We start from the raw sequence: 18936 nt of genomic DNA on the forward strand, positions 1-18936 counted from the left end.
TTGTTTGATTAGCTGGTAGCAACAGCTATTTTCCTTTGTTTTCTTTCTCAGCTCTTCCCCCGAGGGCGGGTGAAAGGGCTTGAGGGTACCCCACAGGAAGGAATTCCCAAGTGCTCCTTCCTGGGCCCAAGGGGTTTTTTTGCATTAGGGTGGCGGCTGCGTTTACCAAGCCAAGGTCAGAAAAAAGCTGTAACCTTGGGAGTTTAATACAAGCCTGGAGTGGCCAGTATTAATTTTTAGAATCCTTGCAGGCCCCCACCTTCTGCACTCGAAGTGCCAGAGTGGGGATTTAGCCTTGACAACTTGCATGAAAGACCTGAAGCTTATGTTGTTCAGTAAAATACAAGACCTAATTTTAAAATCACTTTACGCTCCCCAGATCTGGGATGGTCTCTTTGGTACATGTTTGTTCAGTGCCTCGCGCAATGGGCCCCTGGCCTCTCAATGCTACTGCAATAATGATAATGGAGTCTCACATCAGTGTCAACGTACGAGCATTCAGCAAACACTGTAAATGAACACGTATATGTGAGTTCAGACCAATGTGAGAATTGCAAGCATGGTTACATGGGGGACAGACAAGATTGTCCATGACTATTGCAGGCTGTTGTAGCCTTGCTTTGTGCTGTTCATGTTTTTCACCTCAGGTGTTGCTGATGCACCTCGCTTCAAAGCAGTTCACAGCAACATGACAAATCTGCTGCCACCTTGCTCTGTTGTGGGCTGTTGTTTCCCAGTGACTGGGATTGGCTGATATGCTTTCATGCATGACTTCAGTGTGTCTATATTGTTTGTACTGGCCACCATGAGAGCAAGTGCCTTGCTGTAGCTGACCAGAAAATAGGGCCTTGGGTATTCTTGAGTCTGCCATATGAACGAGATGCCAAGACCAATGCATAGCTGAGTTGTTGTGTTTTTTGAGCATGCTTTGAATGTCAGACCTCTGACAATGATTGAGTATTTTGATATTGGGAATCTTGTCTCAACAATTGACCCTGCAAACAGACCAAAGGTTGTGCATATGAAACTGATCGAGTTTCCTAATATGGCGACAATATGTTATCCAGCATGACTGCCTAATAGACGTTTAGCTTAGTGCTTATTCTGACGTCCTTGTCATTCCATATGTGGTGTGACAGCATTCCAAATGCAGAGCTGGCCCTGGCTAAGCGATGGGTAAGCTCATCATCAGTTGCGGCATTCTGTGACAGCATACTCCTTAGGTAGCAGAACTTCTCCATGGACTCGAGAAGATCATCCTTGATCTTAATAATTGGGTAGACAAGTTCATCCCCTGGCACATGTTGGTACAGTACTTCAGTTTTCTTTAGATTGATTGTGAAACCAAAGTGATTCGCTGTACAAGTAAAGTGATCAGTTAGTTATTGAACGTCATCAATCGAGTGTGCAACCAGTGCACAGTCATCAGCAAATAAAAGCTCCTTAATGTGTAAATCTGCCACTTTCATGCAAGAACGGAAGCGTTGCAAATTTGAACAGCTTATAACACTGCAGAACTGGTAAATGCTCCTCTGTCAGTGTCATGAAATGCATCCATAAGCATAGCCAATAAAAGGATGGAAAAGACTGTGGAAGCCAGCACACAACTTTGTTTGGTGCCACTGGTGACCAGAAAGGGGTCTGATATCTCGCCATTTCCCACCACTCTGGTCATCATACCTTCATGGAAGGATGGAATAGCAAAAATAAACTTTCCAAAGATGAACAAAAAATCGAGCAAGAGACAGTGCCACAGAATTTCAAGGGTGCCAACATTGTACACCTCTATAAACGTAAGGGTGAATGGGCAAACTGTGATAATTACTATGGCATTTCCCTTCTCTCTGTTGCAGGGGAAATTATTGCACTGGTCATACTGAATTGACTTAACACCTATCTTGTGGGAAACATCATCCCCGAGCCTGTACAGGGCACTGTAGATATGATCTTCCCAGCCTGTCAGCTTCGGGAAAAGTGCTGGGAGCAAAACCATGGTCTTTATGTGATGTTCGTCAACTAAGCTAAAGCAATTGTCTCCCTAAATCATGGGGACTCTGGAAAGTTACCTCAGTACAAATAAATATATATAAAAATCAATAAAAGCAGACGAATAGGAAGTTTTCCCACACAGGGCTGTTTTTCCTATGTGCTATTATAAATCCAGGAGTTTGCAGCTTATCAAAATGACTCTCCCATGAAAAGACAAATGGGGTTTGTGAGCTCATAGTCTGATTTCCCAGAGATGGGCAAGCTGAATGCATATGGAGCCAGATTTGGTGTACACATGGTACCAGACGGAGATGATGACATGCTGCAAGGGAGGCAGATGCTCCTCTAGGTGACCCCAGGCTGGTAGACATAATATGCATACTTGACAAAATTATATAAAGCTGGTAGTTTAAAACATTTTGCATATTTCCCATATTCTATCAACTCCATGCTGTTTGGCAGCTGGCCTGGCAAGCTTTCAAAATAGCTCACAGCAATCAAAGTATATTTTGGATCTTATACACATCCCGCTCCACCATTCATGATAAAGCCTCTGAAGAGGGAACAGTATCAAGTGTGTCACGGGGTTCAGTATTGAGGCCCATATTATTTCTTATTTTCACTAGTAGGAGTATGTACATTCAGACATGATCAAATTTGATGATTCCAAAGTTGGTGAAGTAGCAAACGCCCAACATGGGAATTTCCAGACCAGATCAGACCAGTGGATTATTTAATCCAGAATCCTGTCTGACAATGGCCAGTAACCAAATGTTTCAGAGGTGGACAATTATGGAATAACTTGCCCATAATAGATATTTCTACTTAGTCACTTTCAGTTGTTGGCTGGGCCCAGGCAAAGAGCAGACAGCCCTTGGAGGTAGGCATGGGAGAGTTTATTTGGTTGTTAGGGTGGATTCATAGGAAAAAGGAGAGCTAGAGTTTCCAACCCTGGGAGAAAGGAAAGAGATGGTATCCTAGCATCTAGCAGTCTGCCACTGAATCAGGAATGGCCACAGCTGATAAATGGACACTGCTGACAAACTGCCAACGCTGGGTACATAGACACTGGAGCTGGAGAACAGAAGTGTAACTGTGGTGGCACAGGCAGCGGGATGGGTTAGTTGCCCAAGTAAGTGCATAGAGTCCTGGAGGAGGATCAAATTTGGGCAGCTGGCCTGTCCCGCTATTCGCGCAGCCGTGGCTACACTTCTATTTTTAATGCACTAGCTCCATTAAAGTTAGTGCATGTTTGTCTGCCAAAGCTGGAAATTACTCTTCCAGCTCGAACTGTGGACATACCCACAGTGTGTAGCCATATCCTGGGTGGATTGTACCTACCTCTGATAGGTACCTAAGAGATGTCTTCTCCTTACATTTTGGCAGCACTTGAATAGTTTGTCATGACAATTTGAATCTATTGTGTGTGCCCACTTTCAAAGGAACATCTCAAGTTATGTAGGAAAAACAGGAACCAAAGCTCTTGATCCACAGTAAGAAATACAGCCCTGAATGGACTGAGGCAGCAAAGCATACAATGGACATTGCATAAGAGATGATGATAACCTGCCGTGAGAGGACATCCATGTAAATACCTTGGGGACTGCCAGATACGGTGAGCAGGCTCACACCATTTAAGATCAGAAGGGATGAAGGACTGTAACTGGGAGGAACGAGATGCTTAAAAGTAGAAAAAGAGAGAAGAAAGCTACTGAAAAGCAGGGGCAAAGATTTTCAGAAGTGACAAGTGCTTTTGGGTGCCACCTCCATTGTTGGATGCCCAACTCTGAGTCTCTATAAAGTAAAGGGCCTGGATTTTCAAAGGGCAGGGGCTAGAGTACTATATGAAAATCAAGCCCCCAGATGTTGTAGGTTGGGCTCCCAAAATCATTTGTCGCTTTTGGTAATCTTTGCCAGAAGCTGTGTTGTTGATATGCTGACTAGCTGAACGAGTCAGAGGGGGGAAAAAAGGAGATTGCACTCTCTAGAAATGTAATACTTTGTTTCTTTACTGCACCTAATCCAAGATAATCTACCTATGTTATTTTTTGCCAAGTATGAGATTAGATATGTCAAGCACATATTTATTTAAATCTGATTTTTTCCCTCTGTTTAAACAACCCCCTCCCCAAAATCTTGTTTTCAGTTAAACCATTTGAATCTTTGGCTGTTTTGGAATTTCCTGCAGATTATCTCGGGGAGGTTAAATAACTTTCAACCTCTAAGATAAAATAGTGAAAGAAGGGTTTCTGGAGCCTACCATGGCTGGGATTCCATGTCAAAAGGGCACACTGTACACGAGGAGTCCTCTTCCATAAAATGTCTCACATGCCTGAGGACCACGGACAAGGACAGAGTTCATGACACTGAAGGGTTTAGTCTTTCGCCTCTAGGTTGTCATTTCAAATCCCAGCCAGATTTTTGAAGCCTGAAAGCTGTTACCATGCGATGGCTGTATGGCAACCTATGTAAAATGAGTTGGATCAAACTCCAGTTTTCAATCAGATTTCCACATAACAAAAAACATTGTAAGTGTCACTAATTGGAACCCATGCTGGCAATCACAGTAGAAAGGTCAAGGACTGAATGGGCATGAAGTGTGACCTACCTTCTCAATCTTGACATTGTCCCACCAGCTCAGGATAGACACATGTTAGGGGGCAGCAAGAGAAAATTTCCACTGCTCTCTCTCTTGTAGCTGCTCCATGGATACAGAGAAATGTATTATTATAAATGGGAAAAGTAAATGTAAATAGCATCATATCATCATCATCAGAGATGTCAGGGACAGAAAACCTGTTAGGTTATCAAATCCATCTCACTTGAAGGCCCCATTGAGCAGAGCTCGGAAGTATGTACTTAACTTTGAGCTTTATTTGTATGATACATCATCATCTAGACACCTTACAAATGTTTATTTACTGCATCTCACAGCACCCCGGTGAGAGAACCAGTGGTAGCAAATCCATTTTATAGACGAGTCTGCTAGACACAGAGTGGGTCACTTCCAGCTTCCACTTGTGGCTCCTTATGTCGCGGTTGGGCAGTTAAATGGTTCCCCAGGGTCACACAGTGAGCCAGTGGCTGAGCCAGTGGCAGAGCCGGGAATAGAACCCAGTCATGTGCTCTAATTACTAAATACACCTAATCCCAATTCAATCAAGGCAAGTCTACACTGCAGCCCAGCTGCACTACTGTAGCATGTCTGGTGAAGACACTCTATGCCGATGGGAGAGCACTCTCCTGTCAGCATAATTACTCCACCTCGGTGAGAAGTGGAAGCTCTGTTGGCGGGAGAGCAACTCCCGCCAACACAGCACCGGTGTGGACAGCACGAAACTTGCATCACTCAGGGGGGCTTTTACATACCCCTAAACTATGTCAATTGTATCGATTTAGGCTGTAGTGTAGACCTGCCCTCAGTTATATGCATAGATTCAAAACAGGTGGCATCCAACTGAGTTTGTGCAATTTAGAAACTCCCTCTGAAATTCTAACCAATGTTTGTATCTTATGATATCGGATATTGCATGATGGTATCTGATATTTCTGCTCTCATTTAAATATTTTATTTTGTTTGCATTTTTGTTTCAACAGAAGAGGAACTGGCAACCCCACCGTTAGATGGCATCATTCTTCCTGGAGTGACGAGGCAGAGCATCTTGGAGCTGGCACGCAAGTGGGTGGGTGTTTGCCTTGTCCCTCAGTAGTAGCAATTTTAACAACTGTGAGATAAGCTGTTATGAAAATAACTCATTTATTGTGTTCAAATAATGGCTCACAGTTCCACCTGATCCTTTAAACCAAATACGAACTGGGGAAGCATGTTAAAATTAAAAAGTCTTGGCCAAACCACCCAGACACCAGCATTCGTTCCACAGAGCCACATACAGTCTAACTAGTTCCCAATAAGTATTCCCACACAAAAATCTTCATTAATTTTGTGTTAGAGTTGCCAGACTCCACATCCCATTAATACAATTGGCTTAAAGTAAGGAAATAAGCAACTGTCCTTCATCACCCCATCTACACTCTACTCATCAGCTCCTTGTTCCACCACCTATAGCCCATGTGTCTCCACCTTCATTCTGAGCAAGCAGGGTGCAGCCTTAAGTCCAGCCGTAGATGTAATGCCTGTATTCTTGCAGTTTTCAAATCTGTACTTGAATACAAGTTCTCATGCACAAAGTACTATAAGCTCAGCAATGATCAAAAGCATAGAGGTCCTCCGTTTACATCCCATCCAAAAGTTCTGCTGCAGCTGCACGGAGTTCCTGAACACCATGCTGAGGTTCAGCACCAAATTTGAGGGAAAAGTGCCACCTAGTGAATTGCCATCATCACACGTTCTAGATCTTCGGTTTTCCTTGGAGGTCATTCATCTAATTACTGACTAGGCCATCGCTTGCTTAGCTGTATGAGAACTGAAAATTAACTGGCTACAACTGGGTTTGTTAAAAATATCACCTCTGTGATACAATTACAGGTGTCTAATGTAAGGAAAGAATTACGACCTTTAAGAACGTGTGCTCTGGTTTTGTGTTTCTGATCTCTGGCGCAGGGAGAATTTAAAGTGTCTGAGCGGTACATCACCATGAGTGATCTGACAGCTGCCTTGGAGGAAAACAGAGTGAAGGAGATGTTTGGTGCTGGGACAGCTTGTGTCGTATGCCCTATTTCTAAAATATTATACAAAGGCAAGGTAAGGAAAGTATTTGTGTTTGCTTTTTCTTCCCCATATAATTACAGCTTGGCATTGTCTGAAGTTCATGCGGGAAGTACCTTATAAGTATATTGCCTCCTAACTTCTTCCCAACTTCTTCTCAAGTTGGGGAAAACTGATTTTTTTTTCAAAATTCCCCCACCCTCTTTTTTGTGTTTAATCTGAAATTTCAGAACTTTTTTTTACCAGCTCTATAGTTCGTTGAAAAGTGGGGGGCAGATTTATTTTAAATTTAAGTAAAAAAAAAAAAATCATTCATACAAAAAAAATCAAAATTTGAAATTTCATCAACATTTTGCAATTAGAGGCATTTCAGCCAGCTCTGTGATGTGATTTGCAGTCAAATCTTCCCTTAATAGGGAGGCTGACAGCCAGTCACAGTTCCTCAATTCTGTTCTGCCCATCCCTGGCATAAATTAAAATTGCAGAGGAGGAGATTTAAATTCTTCCATCAGCAGAAACGGGTCATACAGAGAACATGGCTTTGCTCCACCATGACCACTCCCCTTCCATCCCCTAATACAGTGGTCCCCAACCTTTTTCGTCTGGTGGGCACCAGACGAGCCACGGAGGACCGTGGTGGCAGATGAGCATCCGCCGAAATGCCGCTGACAAGCGGCAACGTCAATAGGCGGCGCCGCCGACAAGCAGCATCATCCAGAGGCGTCGCCACCGAAATGCCGCCGATTTCGGCAGATGCTCATCTGCCAGCCAGTACACGGGCACTTAGATGCCCCTGCCCTAATATGTCTCCTTCCTAACCCCATCCCATGCCTGACTTAATCCTTCCCCTTATACCAGGCAGCACAGCTCTGTTGGAGAGGACACAGATGGCAGAGCTGGTACAGGAGATGGCATAACTGTTTCTGTCTGCTGTACACCAGTTGGGAAATTCCCCCTGAACAGGGGGAATTCTGTAGAGCATTTCTCTGTCCTGTTTAAGTTCACTTTGCACTGCTTACATTGCACAAAATGAACTTCGCAGACCAGTGAATCCAGCCCAAGAGGTATGTTGATATGTTTCTTTGTGAAGATAGACAATAGAACAAATAAAATAACTATGTAGAAAATGATGCTTCTAATAGAAGGACTATATCTATTAATATGATCATGCTTTTGAGATACGAATGGGAAACATTAAGATGTTGACTATTGAAAATTATGGTAAATGTACTTGTTTTAACACAATACACAGTGTAGATAGTAAATAGAAAGGTGCTTCTTTGAGTTGACTATCATCCTCCTCAAGCCTTACTGATTGAGCAAGAAGGTAAGTGTGGTGTAGTGATTAGACCTTGCTTGGACTCCGGTAGCAGCTGGGTTCTATTCCTGGCTCTACTGCCACTCCTTTGGCCAAGTCACTGAGGAGGGCCTAAACCAACTCTCATTACAGTCAATAGAAGTAGTACAGTTGACGTGAATGTCAGCTGATCCTTGAGCTTTCTGTGTCTCCTATAAAATGGATATTAATGATCCTTACCCACCTGATGGGAGTGTTGTGAGGTTTAATTAATGTTTGTGAAGTGCTTTGAGATCCTCAGATTTAAAAGGCATTTATATATGTATGTACTTGTTGTTGCTTTTGTTATCTGACTGTACATGATGAGCTTCTAGGACTTATTCTCATTTTAATTCCATCCTAGAATTTGCACATTCCAACTATGGAGAATGGACCTCAGTTAGCAACCCGCTTCCTGAATCAGCTGACTGATATCCAAGTAAGGGATTCTCTTCTTTGGTATGATAACATAATGAAAGGAGTGAAATAGAATGAATGAATAGTTTTTCTGTTACAGGCTCCAGGAATCAAAATATAGACTCTTTCTCCCACCTCTCCTGGCATTGAAACCTTGGTAGATTATCAGTGGTAAGGGATGGTGCAGGAAGATATTTACCTACATGTCACTGAGGGATGCTGTTTTACTCCTTAAAACCTGCCCTCCCTCTTTCATCTTGAAACAGAGTGATTTTAATACAGGTGTGAAATACAGGAGTGCTTGTAAAAGACTGATGTTTATGTCCTCGTCACATGACATGGGCCAGGATTATAAAAAGTTATACCCGGTCATTATCCACAAACTCCAGTGGCAGCTGTTTCATCTTCCCTTTAAAAAAATATACAGTCAGATAAAACCTAATATCAACTTCCACAAAATAGTACAGCCAATCAATTAAAAAAAACCCCACAAAGCGATGTCTTGGATGATGGGCGTGGTATTTGATATTGGCCAGTAACTGCTATCTTGTAGGCTCAATGTCTTTCTAATCATGCAGCTACTACTTGTTCCCAAAACAGTTCCTCCTCTAGTGGCTTGTTGGATGTTAAGATGGATCTACCGTTTGGCACTTGTATTTGCTCTCAGTATCTGGAGAGGCATGTTTTACTTTGGTCAGTGCACAAAGACTGTCAATAGCATTCTGGACATCCTCAAGAAGCTGAGAACCGGTGTCCTCCTTGGTTTATTTAGATGTCTTCTCTTTCTCCTGTAGGGGGTGGTGAATGATATATGGCCTCAGCATGGATAGAATAGCGGTTACCTTGACAGGCTGCAAGTCGCTTTGTTTGAGATCTAACATTCTCTCCCACTTACTATGGCAGTAACTCTTTGGCATTCTTCTCATAGTATTTCTTCTGATCTGGGTTGCTATAGTTATTTCGTAATTGCCCCAGAGTTAATGGTCTGTGGCTCAAGAAGCACATTAGATGTTGCCACTAAGGTTTTTATCCTCCTGCTGTTGAGCTGCTGAACTGGTGATCCTAATAAAACATAGTGAGATGTGTTGCAGTATCCATACTAAATATGGATCCCTTGAATCTATCAGGGCTTTTCTTTTAAATTTTTACTGACTCTTCTGCAAATCCTCACCTGGTGGGCATGAACTGATAGAGCCATAAAAAAATTGTCAGATTGAGTCATTCATTAATTGTGGCCCGTTGTCTGCTATCAGCTCACCTGGAATCCCATAGCTAACATACTGAGATTTACAATGTGCTATTCAATGTGTTGTACAATAGAGTAGTTAAAAATAAAATAAAATTAATAGCATTCCACTAACCCTTCATTTTTTAAATCGAGTAGTGTGTACCAGCCTTGGACTAGGGACAGTCGAACAACTTAGGTAGTTTCAGTAGCTCTTTTGGATTCTTGTTCTATTTATTGCATGTTTCACACATGGATACTTATCATATAGATTCTGTCCCAGCTGCTTTTCACCACCCTGCTGAAAAGCAGCTAGAAAGCAGCTAGAAAGTTGTTGAATCTGTGCCCTGCTGGATTCCCCCTCTGTGACAGAATTCTCAGGTGGCACGGATCCACCATTGTGGATTCTAGGCTTGTCTCCAGTTCCCTCATGGACACCATCCAGGGTAGTCTCTACACCTTTTCAAAACAAAGTATTGTTTGATCACAACAGGAACATAACAAGGCAAAAAGGTTTTTCAACACAACAAACAGCCTATATGCATGCCTGTCTTACCTAAAGCTTAGGTAGGCCTAGCTTATCCAGACGCCCCACCGCTGGGGTGGGGAGACAGTTTGCACACCTGCAGTCTCTGCATCCCTGCCACCGGAGCTTCAGGGACTCAGGTTTTTATCCACTACAAAATTTTGTTTCAGTTTTCTGCCTGGGTTTCCCCTCTCCTCTGCCAAGGCAAGGGTGTCGAACCCAGCATGGTCTGAGATAAACTTCAGAGGGAATGACACGTGCTTTGTCCCATGAAGTATTGGTGGCTATCAGGAGGGTTTCTCCATTTTCCTGTTTACCTGCAAACTAACCCATGCTAAAAGTAACCCTTAATAATCATATAGCAAACAACACAATAATAATCAAACTGATAGATGAAACACATGATACTAATAAACTATCACAGGCAGCTCCCATTCCCTTCACTTGGGTCATTTATATTCTGATTCCCCTCAAAAAAATCTCCCCATGTAATTTCAGTGGAATGCAGTATTGTTTGCTGTGCTCTGCTAAGCAGCTTCCACATTCCACCATGGAGGTGTGGAGCATTTCAGTGTTAGAGGAAACAATTCCCATATGGTTGTATTTAGCATGTAAAGGGCTTGTGTGTGCTTCTGCATAAAGATGCTGTATGAATTAGGCCCAATTGTCGTAATGGTCTCTATATTAGGAGCTGGACTGAGACTACTAACTCATTTTGTGTATGCCAACTGACAGTGATTAGATGATAGGGACTTTCAGTTCCAGCAATGAGCACTGCATTTGAACCAGTAACCTAGAGGTGAATCGCTCCGTATCCAATTACTAATCACCTCTGCCATCCAGTTCCCTCGTATGCAATACATGCTAGTTTAACATTTTCAGATTTCTTTGATTATTTTGCATCCAGATCTGTTTTCCTGCCACTTACTGTTTTTTGTAATCCACAATCCTCCATGTGCAACAGGATTTACTTAGATTTGAACAGCTGTTCAGTGGGAAGTAGAGCTAGAATGACAAATTAGAACTTTGTGGGCAGAACTGATTACATTTCTCACGGCAGTAGCAAGAGACAGGGGAACACTGCAGTATGCATTTACACTTGTGTTACTAAAAGGAAATTGTGATTACTATAGATCGATAGAGATTTTAGATGAAATAATTTACTCTGTGTATAGCATTGGTGTGGTTATGAATGCATCAATCACAGAATACTGTGTTCTGTAACAGCTTGAGTTAGAGGATTTAAAGATGAGGTTCTCTCTGGGAATTGCACTGCCTCTGAAATGCCAATCAGTGCTGGCAACCTCCTTCTTCCCTAAATAAAAAGCCCTGAATGCTTTGGCTAATATGGCCAGTGGTCCCAAATATTGTAGATTATTTATGGCTTCTTCATGATGATTTGTATTTTTAAGGAGGATGCAGTGAAAGCTTGTTCATTTTTAAAGTGTAGATCAGAAAGCAATTTGGGTGGGATAGGTCAACAGTTTCAGGTGAAATTATTATTTGTATTAGAGTAGAATTTAAAGGCCATGATCAGTATCAGGGCCCCATTGTGCTAGGCACTGTACAAATATATAATAAGAGACAGTCCTGCTACACACTCTAAATAGGCAAGCCTGAGAAAATAGTGGTAGAGAGGGTTGGCTAGAGGAGGAAGTATTGTTATCTCTATTTTACACATCGGAACCTGAGCAGCAGAGAGATTGAGTGACTTGCCCACGTTACATAGGAAGTCTGTGGCCAATCCAGAAATGGAATCTGATCTACTTAGTCCCAAAATAGTGTCTTAACTGCACAACCATCCTTCTTTTCTAAAATATGAGAATGAACTCAAACCTTTGGCAAAAACTGAATCCATACTGACCCTTTTGGGGAAATTATGGAAGTCTGGATTGTGATTTCAGTTTTATGCACCTCTGCATTTCTTGGTGCTGAACAGGGTGAGACACTGAAGTCTGAGGGTACGTCTTCACTACCCGCCGGATCGGCGGGTAGTAATCGACTATCGGGCATCGATTTATCGTGTCTCGTCTAAACGCGATAAATCGATCCCCGAACGCGCTCCCGTCGACTCTGGAACTCCACCAGAGTGAGAGGCGGAAGCGGAGTCGACGGGGGAGCCGTGGCTGTCGATCCCGCGCCGTGAGGACCCGAGGTAAATCGATCTAAGATACGTCGACTTCAGCTACGCTATTCTCGTAGCTGAAGTTGGGTATCTTAGATCGATCTCCCCCCACCCCCAGTGTAGACCTGCCCTGAGTGAGGCTGTTCTTACGAACAGAAGCAGGGGGTACTGGAAGTCTCACAAGAGAGCTTGTTTTCATGAGATTTCCTGCCCATTTTTGCAGATTCTGGAGGTTCAGATAAATTCCCAAGGTTTTTGAGTTTCACTCAGTTACTTGACAGGTGAATTAATAGCAGTAATTATCCTAATTAGCAGAGTAAACTTCAACATAAAGAACTCACCTCTTTTAATGGAAAATGCTGATGCAGCCTCTGCTCAGTACAGCTTGGGGGGGCGTGAAGGGAGACAGGAGCCTTTATGGTGCCTCATTGGCCAGTGCTTGAGCCAGGTCAATTTCTAGTGTGAATCAGAGGAGCCTCACAGCTGCTGTGACGTATACCAGCTGCCTAGGACTCCCAAGGGGCTGTTCCAATAGTAAAGGATTACCAGGGTTAGCGCCAACTCCCTTTTCTCCAGTCATGCCCTCTACATTACAGTGTCTCTTTGCCACCCAGGGATTAGCCCATGCTGGGGGAATCCTGCATTGTTCGGTTAAACTGGCATTATGGCTGCTTTGCAATGCCAGGGAAGCATGAAGCATCTATGGTGGGGACAAGGAACTGGCCTGGAAATGTCATGAATGGAGCCCTGCTTTTCGAGCATGGTGTAACACATTCCATCAGCTGCGCTGCAGACCTGTGTCCAGTGATAGCAGAATTAGCAACAAGGAGAAGAAATATCCCCAAAGACTGTTAGAAGACATTGTGGTGTTGTGTTGTACAGAGAGCTGTTCAGCCACTAGCCTTCGAAGACAGCACTCCCAAATGCTGTTTCTTCAAGTGAATACAGCAACAAGCCAAGAGCTTTTTCTCTTCTTGGGAATTCATCTTTTAATTTGCTCTTCTGACCTAAGGTTTTTCTCTTATGGTCTCCATGCTTCCACACTCCATTTCAGTGTGTATACTGGGCCACTAGAGGTGTATAGGCTGCAGTGCCTTCTGTATGCAGATGGTACTCAGCTCTCTGTTGTCATCTTAGTCTGACCCACAGATGAAGTCTAGAGATAATCTGACTCAAAGGCACTGGACTGGGATTCAGGAGATCTGGGTTCCATTCCTGGGTCTGCCACAGTTCCCCATGTGACTTTGGACAAATTATTTCATTACTATGCTTCCTCTCCTACCTGTAAATCAAGGATACTACTTCCCTGGTTTGTCTGTCTATTTAGATTGTAGACTCCTCATGGCAAGGACTGTCTCATACTATGTATATGTACAGCGCCTAGCTCAGTAGGGCTCTGATGTCAGGGCTTTTAGGTGCTACTGTAATATAAGTAGTAATTGAGTTGACATGTCCAATATTTGAGATTAGACTTTACCTCCACCTGTCACCTTAACCACAATCCCACATTTACTGATTTCTCTTCTCTCTCTACTCTGACCGCTGTTTTCTCTCACTGTAACAGGGCTTTACCTTCACCATTGTGATACACTTGACTCGCTAGTCAAAAGCCAAAGTCCTCACCTTCCAAAGATAAACAAAAGTCCAAACCCCAAACAATGTTCAGCCCTCCTGGGCTCAACTAGTCTTTTTCTTGGCCCTTCCCAGGGCTAATTTGTATAGCTGTAGTCCTTTCTCCACCCAGGTCTGCCCTGGTCTCCCTCACTGTTGATTTAGAAGTTGAAAAGTAGCTTCCTTCCACCCTCTGTGGCTGGACAGTCACAAATGGACTCTGAACAGTTCCTTGTCCCATTGTTGCAGAGAGTTTCCATGCCCTTTCAGAAGGATCTAGTGCTCCATCTACTACTAACCTATATCCACATATAATTTACCTAAATGAATGAGCTGTGTCTGATTACAGGGTTTGTGACAGAGAGCCTTAGAACTGTTTACCTTCAGATTAAGATCAAATGCAGTGTCAGTGTAATAGCTAACTGTCCTCTCCCCTGGGACTGTCTTGAAGAGAGATGGTAGGTCTTTTCCATCCCTGCCTTCTGTAACCCTGTTTATTACACAGTGAGAGCAGACTTATTCTTCATCCACAGTAGATCTGGTTTTTTTTTGGTTTACCATGTTGGTGTAACATCTTCTCTAATTTTACTCTGTGATATTTGTGATTAGATTTATTTCAGGTTTAATAAAAAAGATGTAATAAAAAGCTACTTTTTAAAAAAGGGGGAAATAGATGCATTTGCATATTGGGACCTGAGCAGGGGCTGCACATGTGAGCAGATTAGTAAAATGACCACAGGGAATAGTTGCGGGACTTTTAACACAGGTTGTATTAAATGCATAGACACCTCCATCAAAGCAGGACTGGTCTGCTTTATATCCTCTCACAGGAGAGTATCTTCACCCCTTCACAGCCTACTCACGTAGAGATGGATAAAGTGTCAAACTGCCTTCAGCTTTGTTTAAAACACAGACTGTAGCTAAGGCATAAAACCACAAATAATCTGTTTTATAGGGGGCAGTTGTGGCAGTGGAAAGGAACTTTGAAGTAGGTGTAAGTTATAGTTACTCCCACCTACAGGTCCCTTTACCCTGCCAGAGTGGTGGAAAAGGGCCTTAGAGTGAACGAAAGTCAGGTCACGGGGAAATTTTGTTGGTGCAGAGTTATCTTTATTTCCTGAAATACGTTCTTTGTTTTTGTTTCAGTACGGAAGAGAAGACAGCGAATGGGCACTCCTGGTGTCATGAATGCAGAGTGCCGGGGATCAGACCTTCCATACACTACCCGACAGGCCAAACCGTTACACCAGAACAATCACCGATTTTCTGTAGCTGCCCATTTAGAGCTGTGCGTAGGGTAGTCAGTGTTCTCCCTTTCCTCCCCAGGGTGATTTGTTTCCACATGCCAGGGAATGTGAACACAATCATTATGATTTCTACCATAGTCTTGCTAATAGAAGCCTATCTTCTGGTTAGAGATGCTAGATGTAAGCAATAGAACTGTCCCAACTGTTTTCTTGGTGCCTCCTTGTGTCTTATGTACAGTCCAAAAACTTGTCAAATACTCTTCAACTGGTCTTCAGTGTAAGCCATGGTGTTAAGCCGGAGAAGACTGCCATATAAAAAAAGTTGCCCATTACTTAGGGGAACAGTTACTATCCCTTAGTCCTATTTCATTTGCATCCTCAGGCAATGGATTATGTTTTTCTCTGTTACTCCACTTATGTGGGAGGTTCCTCGCTGCATTCCCAGAGCCCTGAGGAGCCCCTGTTTTTTATTCTGCCAACATCATACCCTCACCTTTTAGGCCCCATGTCACAGCAACCACGCCTTTAGAATGAGGATGACTTGGTGGGAAATCCCTTCAGAGCCCGGCAACACTACTCCTAAATCAGCTTACAAGAATTTACAAGATACAAAGTGATCTTTCCCCACCCAAGGCTTTACAGTGCTCCCAGCCCTGGCTGGCCCACTTGTTTCTTAATATGATCTTTCTATTTTCTGAAGAGGCCATGGCTTTCCAGTATGGGTTCTCTTATATCTTCCCCTGCTTGCCAGTGGAAAAGTGCTCAGTGCAGGAGAACAGAGGGATTTCGTTCACCCCTTGTCATTCTGCACTACCATGTTCCCTTACCTCTTCATACACCACTAGACTCATGATACACTCTCTCTTGTTGCCATTTGGAAGCAGATACAGAGCTGTTAGCTCGCAATTAGGGAAATTAATAACTTCTGCAAATTTTCTTTAACCCTTAAATATGCTACCATCCATATAAGCTTTCTCATCTATGCACACACTTTTCTCAACTAGTTTTAAGATGTCTCTTGCCAAAAAGGAACTACAGTATTCGGTAGTAATACTCCAAAATGCTAGGGGCCTGATTCTTCTGTTATTCTGACATAGAACTTATGTAACTTCATAGCTGTCAGTGGAGCTATACCTGCATAAAATCAGTTTAACAGAATGGAGCCTCAGACCCTACATTTTACACTAGCCATACAGCAGTATTTTGGGAACTAACTTGCATTTTTTTAATAAGGGGGGAAGAGTTTCTCTCCCACACTTTCTAACTGACCCCACCTATAACTGGCAGTTGCTAACACAATGTAAAATATATTAAGCATCATTTCTAATGGGCAACCCCTTGTCTTAAGCCACCACTTAAAATTATCCACAGGGCTTTCTTGTACAGTATTTGGTCAAACATTAACCCTCAGTCTCTACTAGGCCACCATTTTCTGCTGGTCCCGTGAGTGATGGGTTAGGCAGATCTTGCTGCAGTCTATTCTGATACCTTATTGAAGAACAGTTGAAGGTTACCAGTGACAATTGTTCAGAGTGAGTTGTTGGACAGTGTTCTATTTAGAATATACCTACAAGCACAAAATGCTGTTTCATTTATGGTAGCAGTAGTACTGTGTATCTCTTCTACTCACAATTTAAATCTGTACTGTGCTCTGGTCTCTGTTCAGTTTCTTGTGATATATCATAGGCCACTGGTAGTTTATTTATTTTTATTCGTCTACTGGAAAAATTAACATGGGGGATACATCGAGATACAATGTGAGGTAGAGGCGTTTTTCCAACAAGGCAAGTACCACAACTGAAGAGTGCCTTTGACTAGAGTGTGTCATAAAGCTCATACCAGATTACATCATGAATGAGACTAAATGGCTTCCTATTACTGAACTGTAATCTGTTCCCTCACGTTTAGCTTAGATAATTGTCTTTGACAGCAAAAGTCTAGGTGGTTCGGTTTGACTGAGGTGCCTGGGGAATTGGATGTGCAACTCCCATACTTGAGATATCAGTAGTATTAACAGAAGTTGCACATCGAATTCCCCATGGACAGTACTGACAGTAATCTACTCACAAGTCAGAATGAAAAAATGAAGACCAGTTATAATAATTGATTTAGAGTGGTTGACGCTTTAAGTGGTTGACGCCTTAAAGTCTTAAATCAGACTACAATAATTTTAAGTGGGGCTCGACATTGGCCTGTAGTTGTTGTAGTCTACACTGACTATTGGGGAGACCTGAGTTAGACCTCCTTTCTTATCTCTTCACCTCTTGTACTGCTGGAGACCTCAAAAGTGCAAGGGCTAACAGAGGATAAAATTGGAAGGTCCACAAAAATCTGAGCTATTTCCTAGAGAAAAAGTGAAACCATGTAGAGCACTCCCAGTCAGCTAGTGTCACCTCTGTGAATACATTTGCTCCCTCTTGGTAAATTCAAACAGCCTTGATTATTTTCATTCAGGCTCTGGGTGAATAGGTTCCAAGTTTTAAACATTATATACTAAATAAACCAGCAGAGTATTTTGATCTTTCATGACAATCCTGTGTGGAAATACATAGCCTGCATTCTGCATCTGTATTATTTTATCCTTTTATCATAAAATTCCAAGAAATAACATTTGTAAATAACAGTGAGCACTTGATCGATACTGTGTTCTCCTTATTTTAGCCCATAAAGTTTAGGAAGGAACCGTGGTATTCCCTGAGCTGATAGACTGTAAAAGAACATCTGCGCATCTCTTTTCTATGTGCGCTGTTTGTTTAATTGTAGCAGATTAACATAGAAAGGGTATGGTACATCATAACTAGGCAATTATCCATTCTTCATCACTTAGTTATGGTTACACTAATTGATCATTTAAGAAATAAGATAGTCTAACATTAGGAACATTTGAGGCTGTTCAGAAAAGATCAACAAATTAATAATTGTGTGATATTTGCATAATTGGCTGCAATTATTTAATGTTTAATTGACTGATCAAATGCGATTCAGCCTCTCACATGTGTATGCTTTACAACAGTGGTACTTTAAAATGATAATGATGAACTATAATTTTTGCAAGTTCTTTCTTTCCCCCACTTCATTCTTTGATTATTTTCAGCCTTCAGCATGTTCCTAATTTTCAGTTTAGTTTCAGCTATTTATCTGTGAGAAAGAAGTCCTTAAAATGAGATCCCATTTCAGAGGTCCACAAAAACTAGTGTTTCATACAAACCTTGATGATGCAGGAGTTGTGGAATTAGCAGCTGTCACTGCATTGCCAGATTCATAATAGCAGTATGGTATTCACCCAGGGGTAACAATGATTTATTCTGGTGAGAACTCTGGCAAAGGATCCTCAGGGTAGAAAGTCCATCCAGAGGAGGTGGGGCAGCACAAAGCAAATGTAATTTCCTTGACAGGGGAGTTAGGAGGGCAGCAAGGACCAAAAAATGGGAGATGCTGGCTAGGGAATATGGCCATTGGATGATCTGACTCAATATAGTCTTCAATAGTGTCCATGAGAAGGATTCCCAGAAAACCCCAGCCATAAGCTAAGTCTGCCCACGTCCCCTAGCAGAAATCCCCGAGGGACTGCAGTGGTAATACCACCTGCCCTTTTTCTGGATGAGTCACCACTGGAGTGCTGGGAGATGTAATTGACCCTTCCCTGCCTAAGTGCTGGTGATTCTTTTGTCCTTATTTTATATTACACCTGGAGAATGGTAATCTGAAAAATAGGACATTTGAAAGGTAGAGGTTCAGTATGTGCTGGTGGGAATGAACACACAATAGGGTGTGTCGACACTCAAGTTAGAGGC

The 18936-nt window shown here is 42.5% G+C and overlaps 1 protein-coding gene across 8 annotated transcripts in view; it reads left to right on the forward strand.

Moving 5' to 3' along the window:
- The window catches only part of BCAT1 (branched chain amino acid transaminase 1), a 41588-nt gene extending 26505 nt beyond the window's left edge, over positions 1-15083 (forward strand). For 5 of the 8 annotated variants that reach the window (XM_065411508.1, XM_065411499.1, XM_065411524.1 and 2 more), the window contains 4 exons: positions 5587-5672; positions 6551-6691; positions 8356-8430; positions 15042-15083. In XM_065411508.1, coding sequence (XP_065267580.1) covers positions 5587-5672; positions 6551-6691; positions 8356-8430; positions 15042-15083 — 344 coding nt within the window. The remainder of the gene's footprint in view (positions 1-5586; positions 5673-6550; positions 6692-8355; positions 8431-15041) is intronic. The other 3 variants (XM_065411516.1, XM_065411532.1, XM_065411490.1) reach the window with 2 other exon arrangements.
- Positions 15084-18936: the final 3853 nt, after the last annotated feature.

The sequence above is a fragment of the Emys orbicularis genome, chromosome 1 (genome assembly GCF_028017835.1).
Source record: "Emys orbicularis isolate rEmyOrb1 chromosome 1, rEmyOrb1.hap1, whole genome shotgun sequence".
Taxonomy (NCBI): domain Eukaryota; kingdom Metazoa; phylum Chordata; order Testudines; family Emydidae; genus Emys; species Emys orbicularis.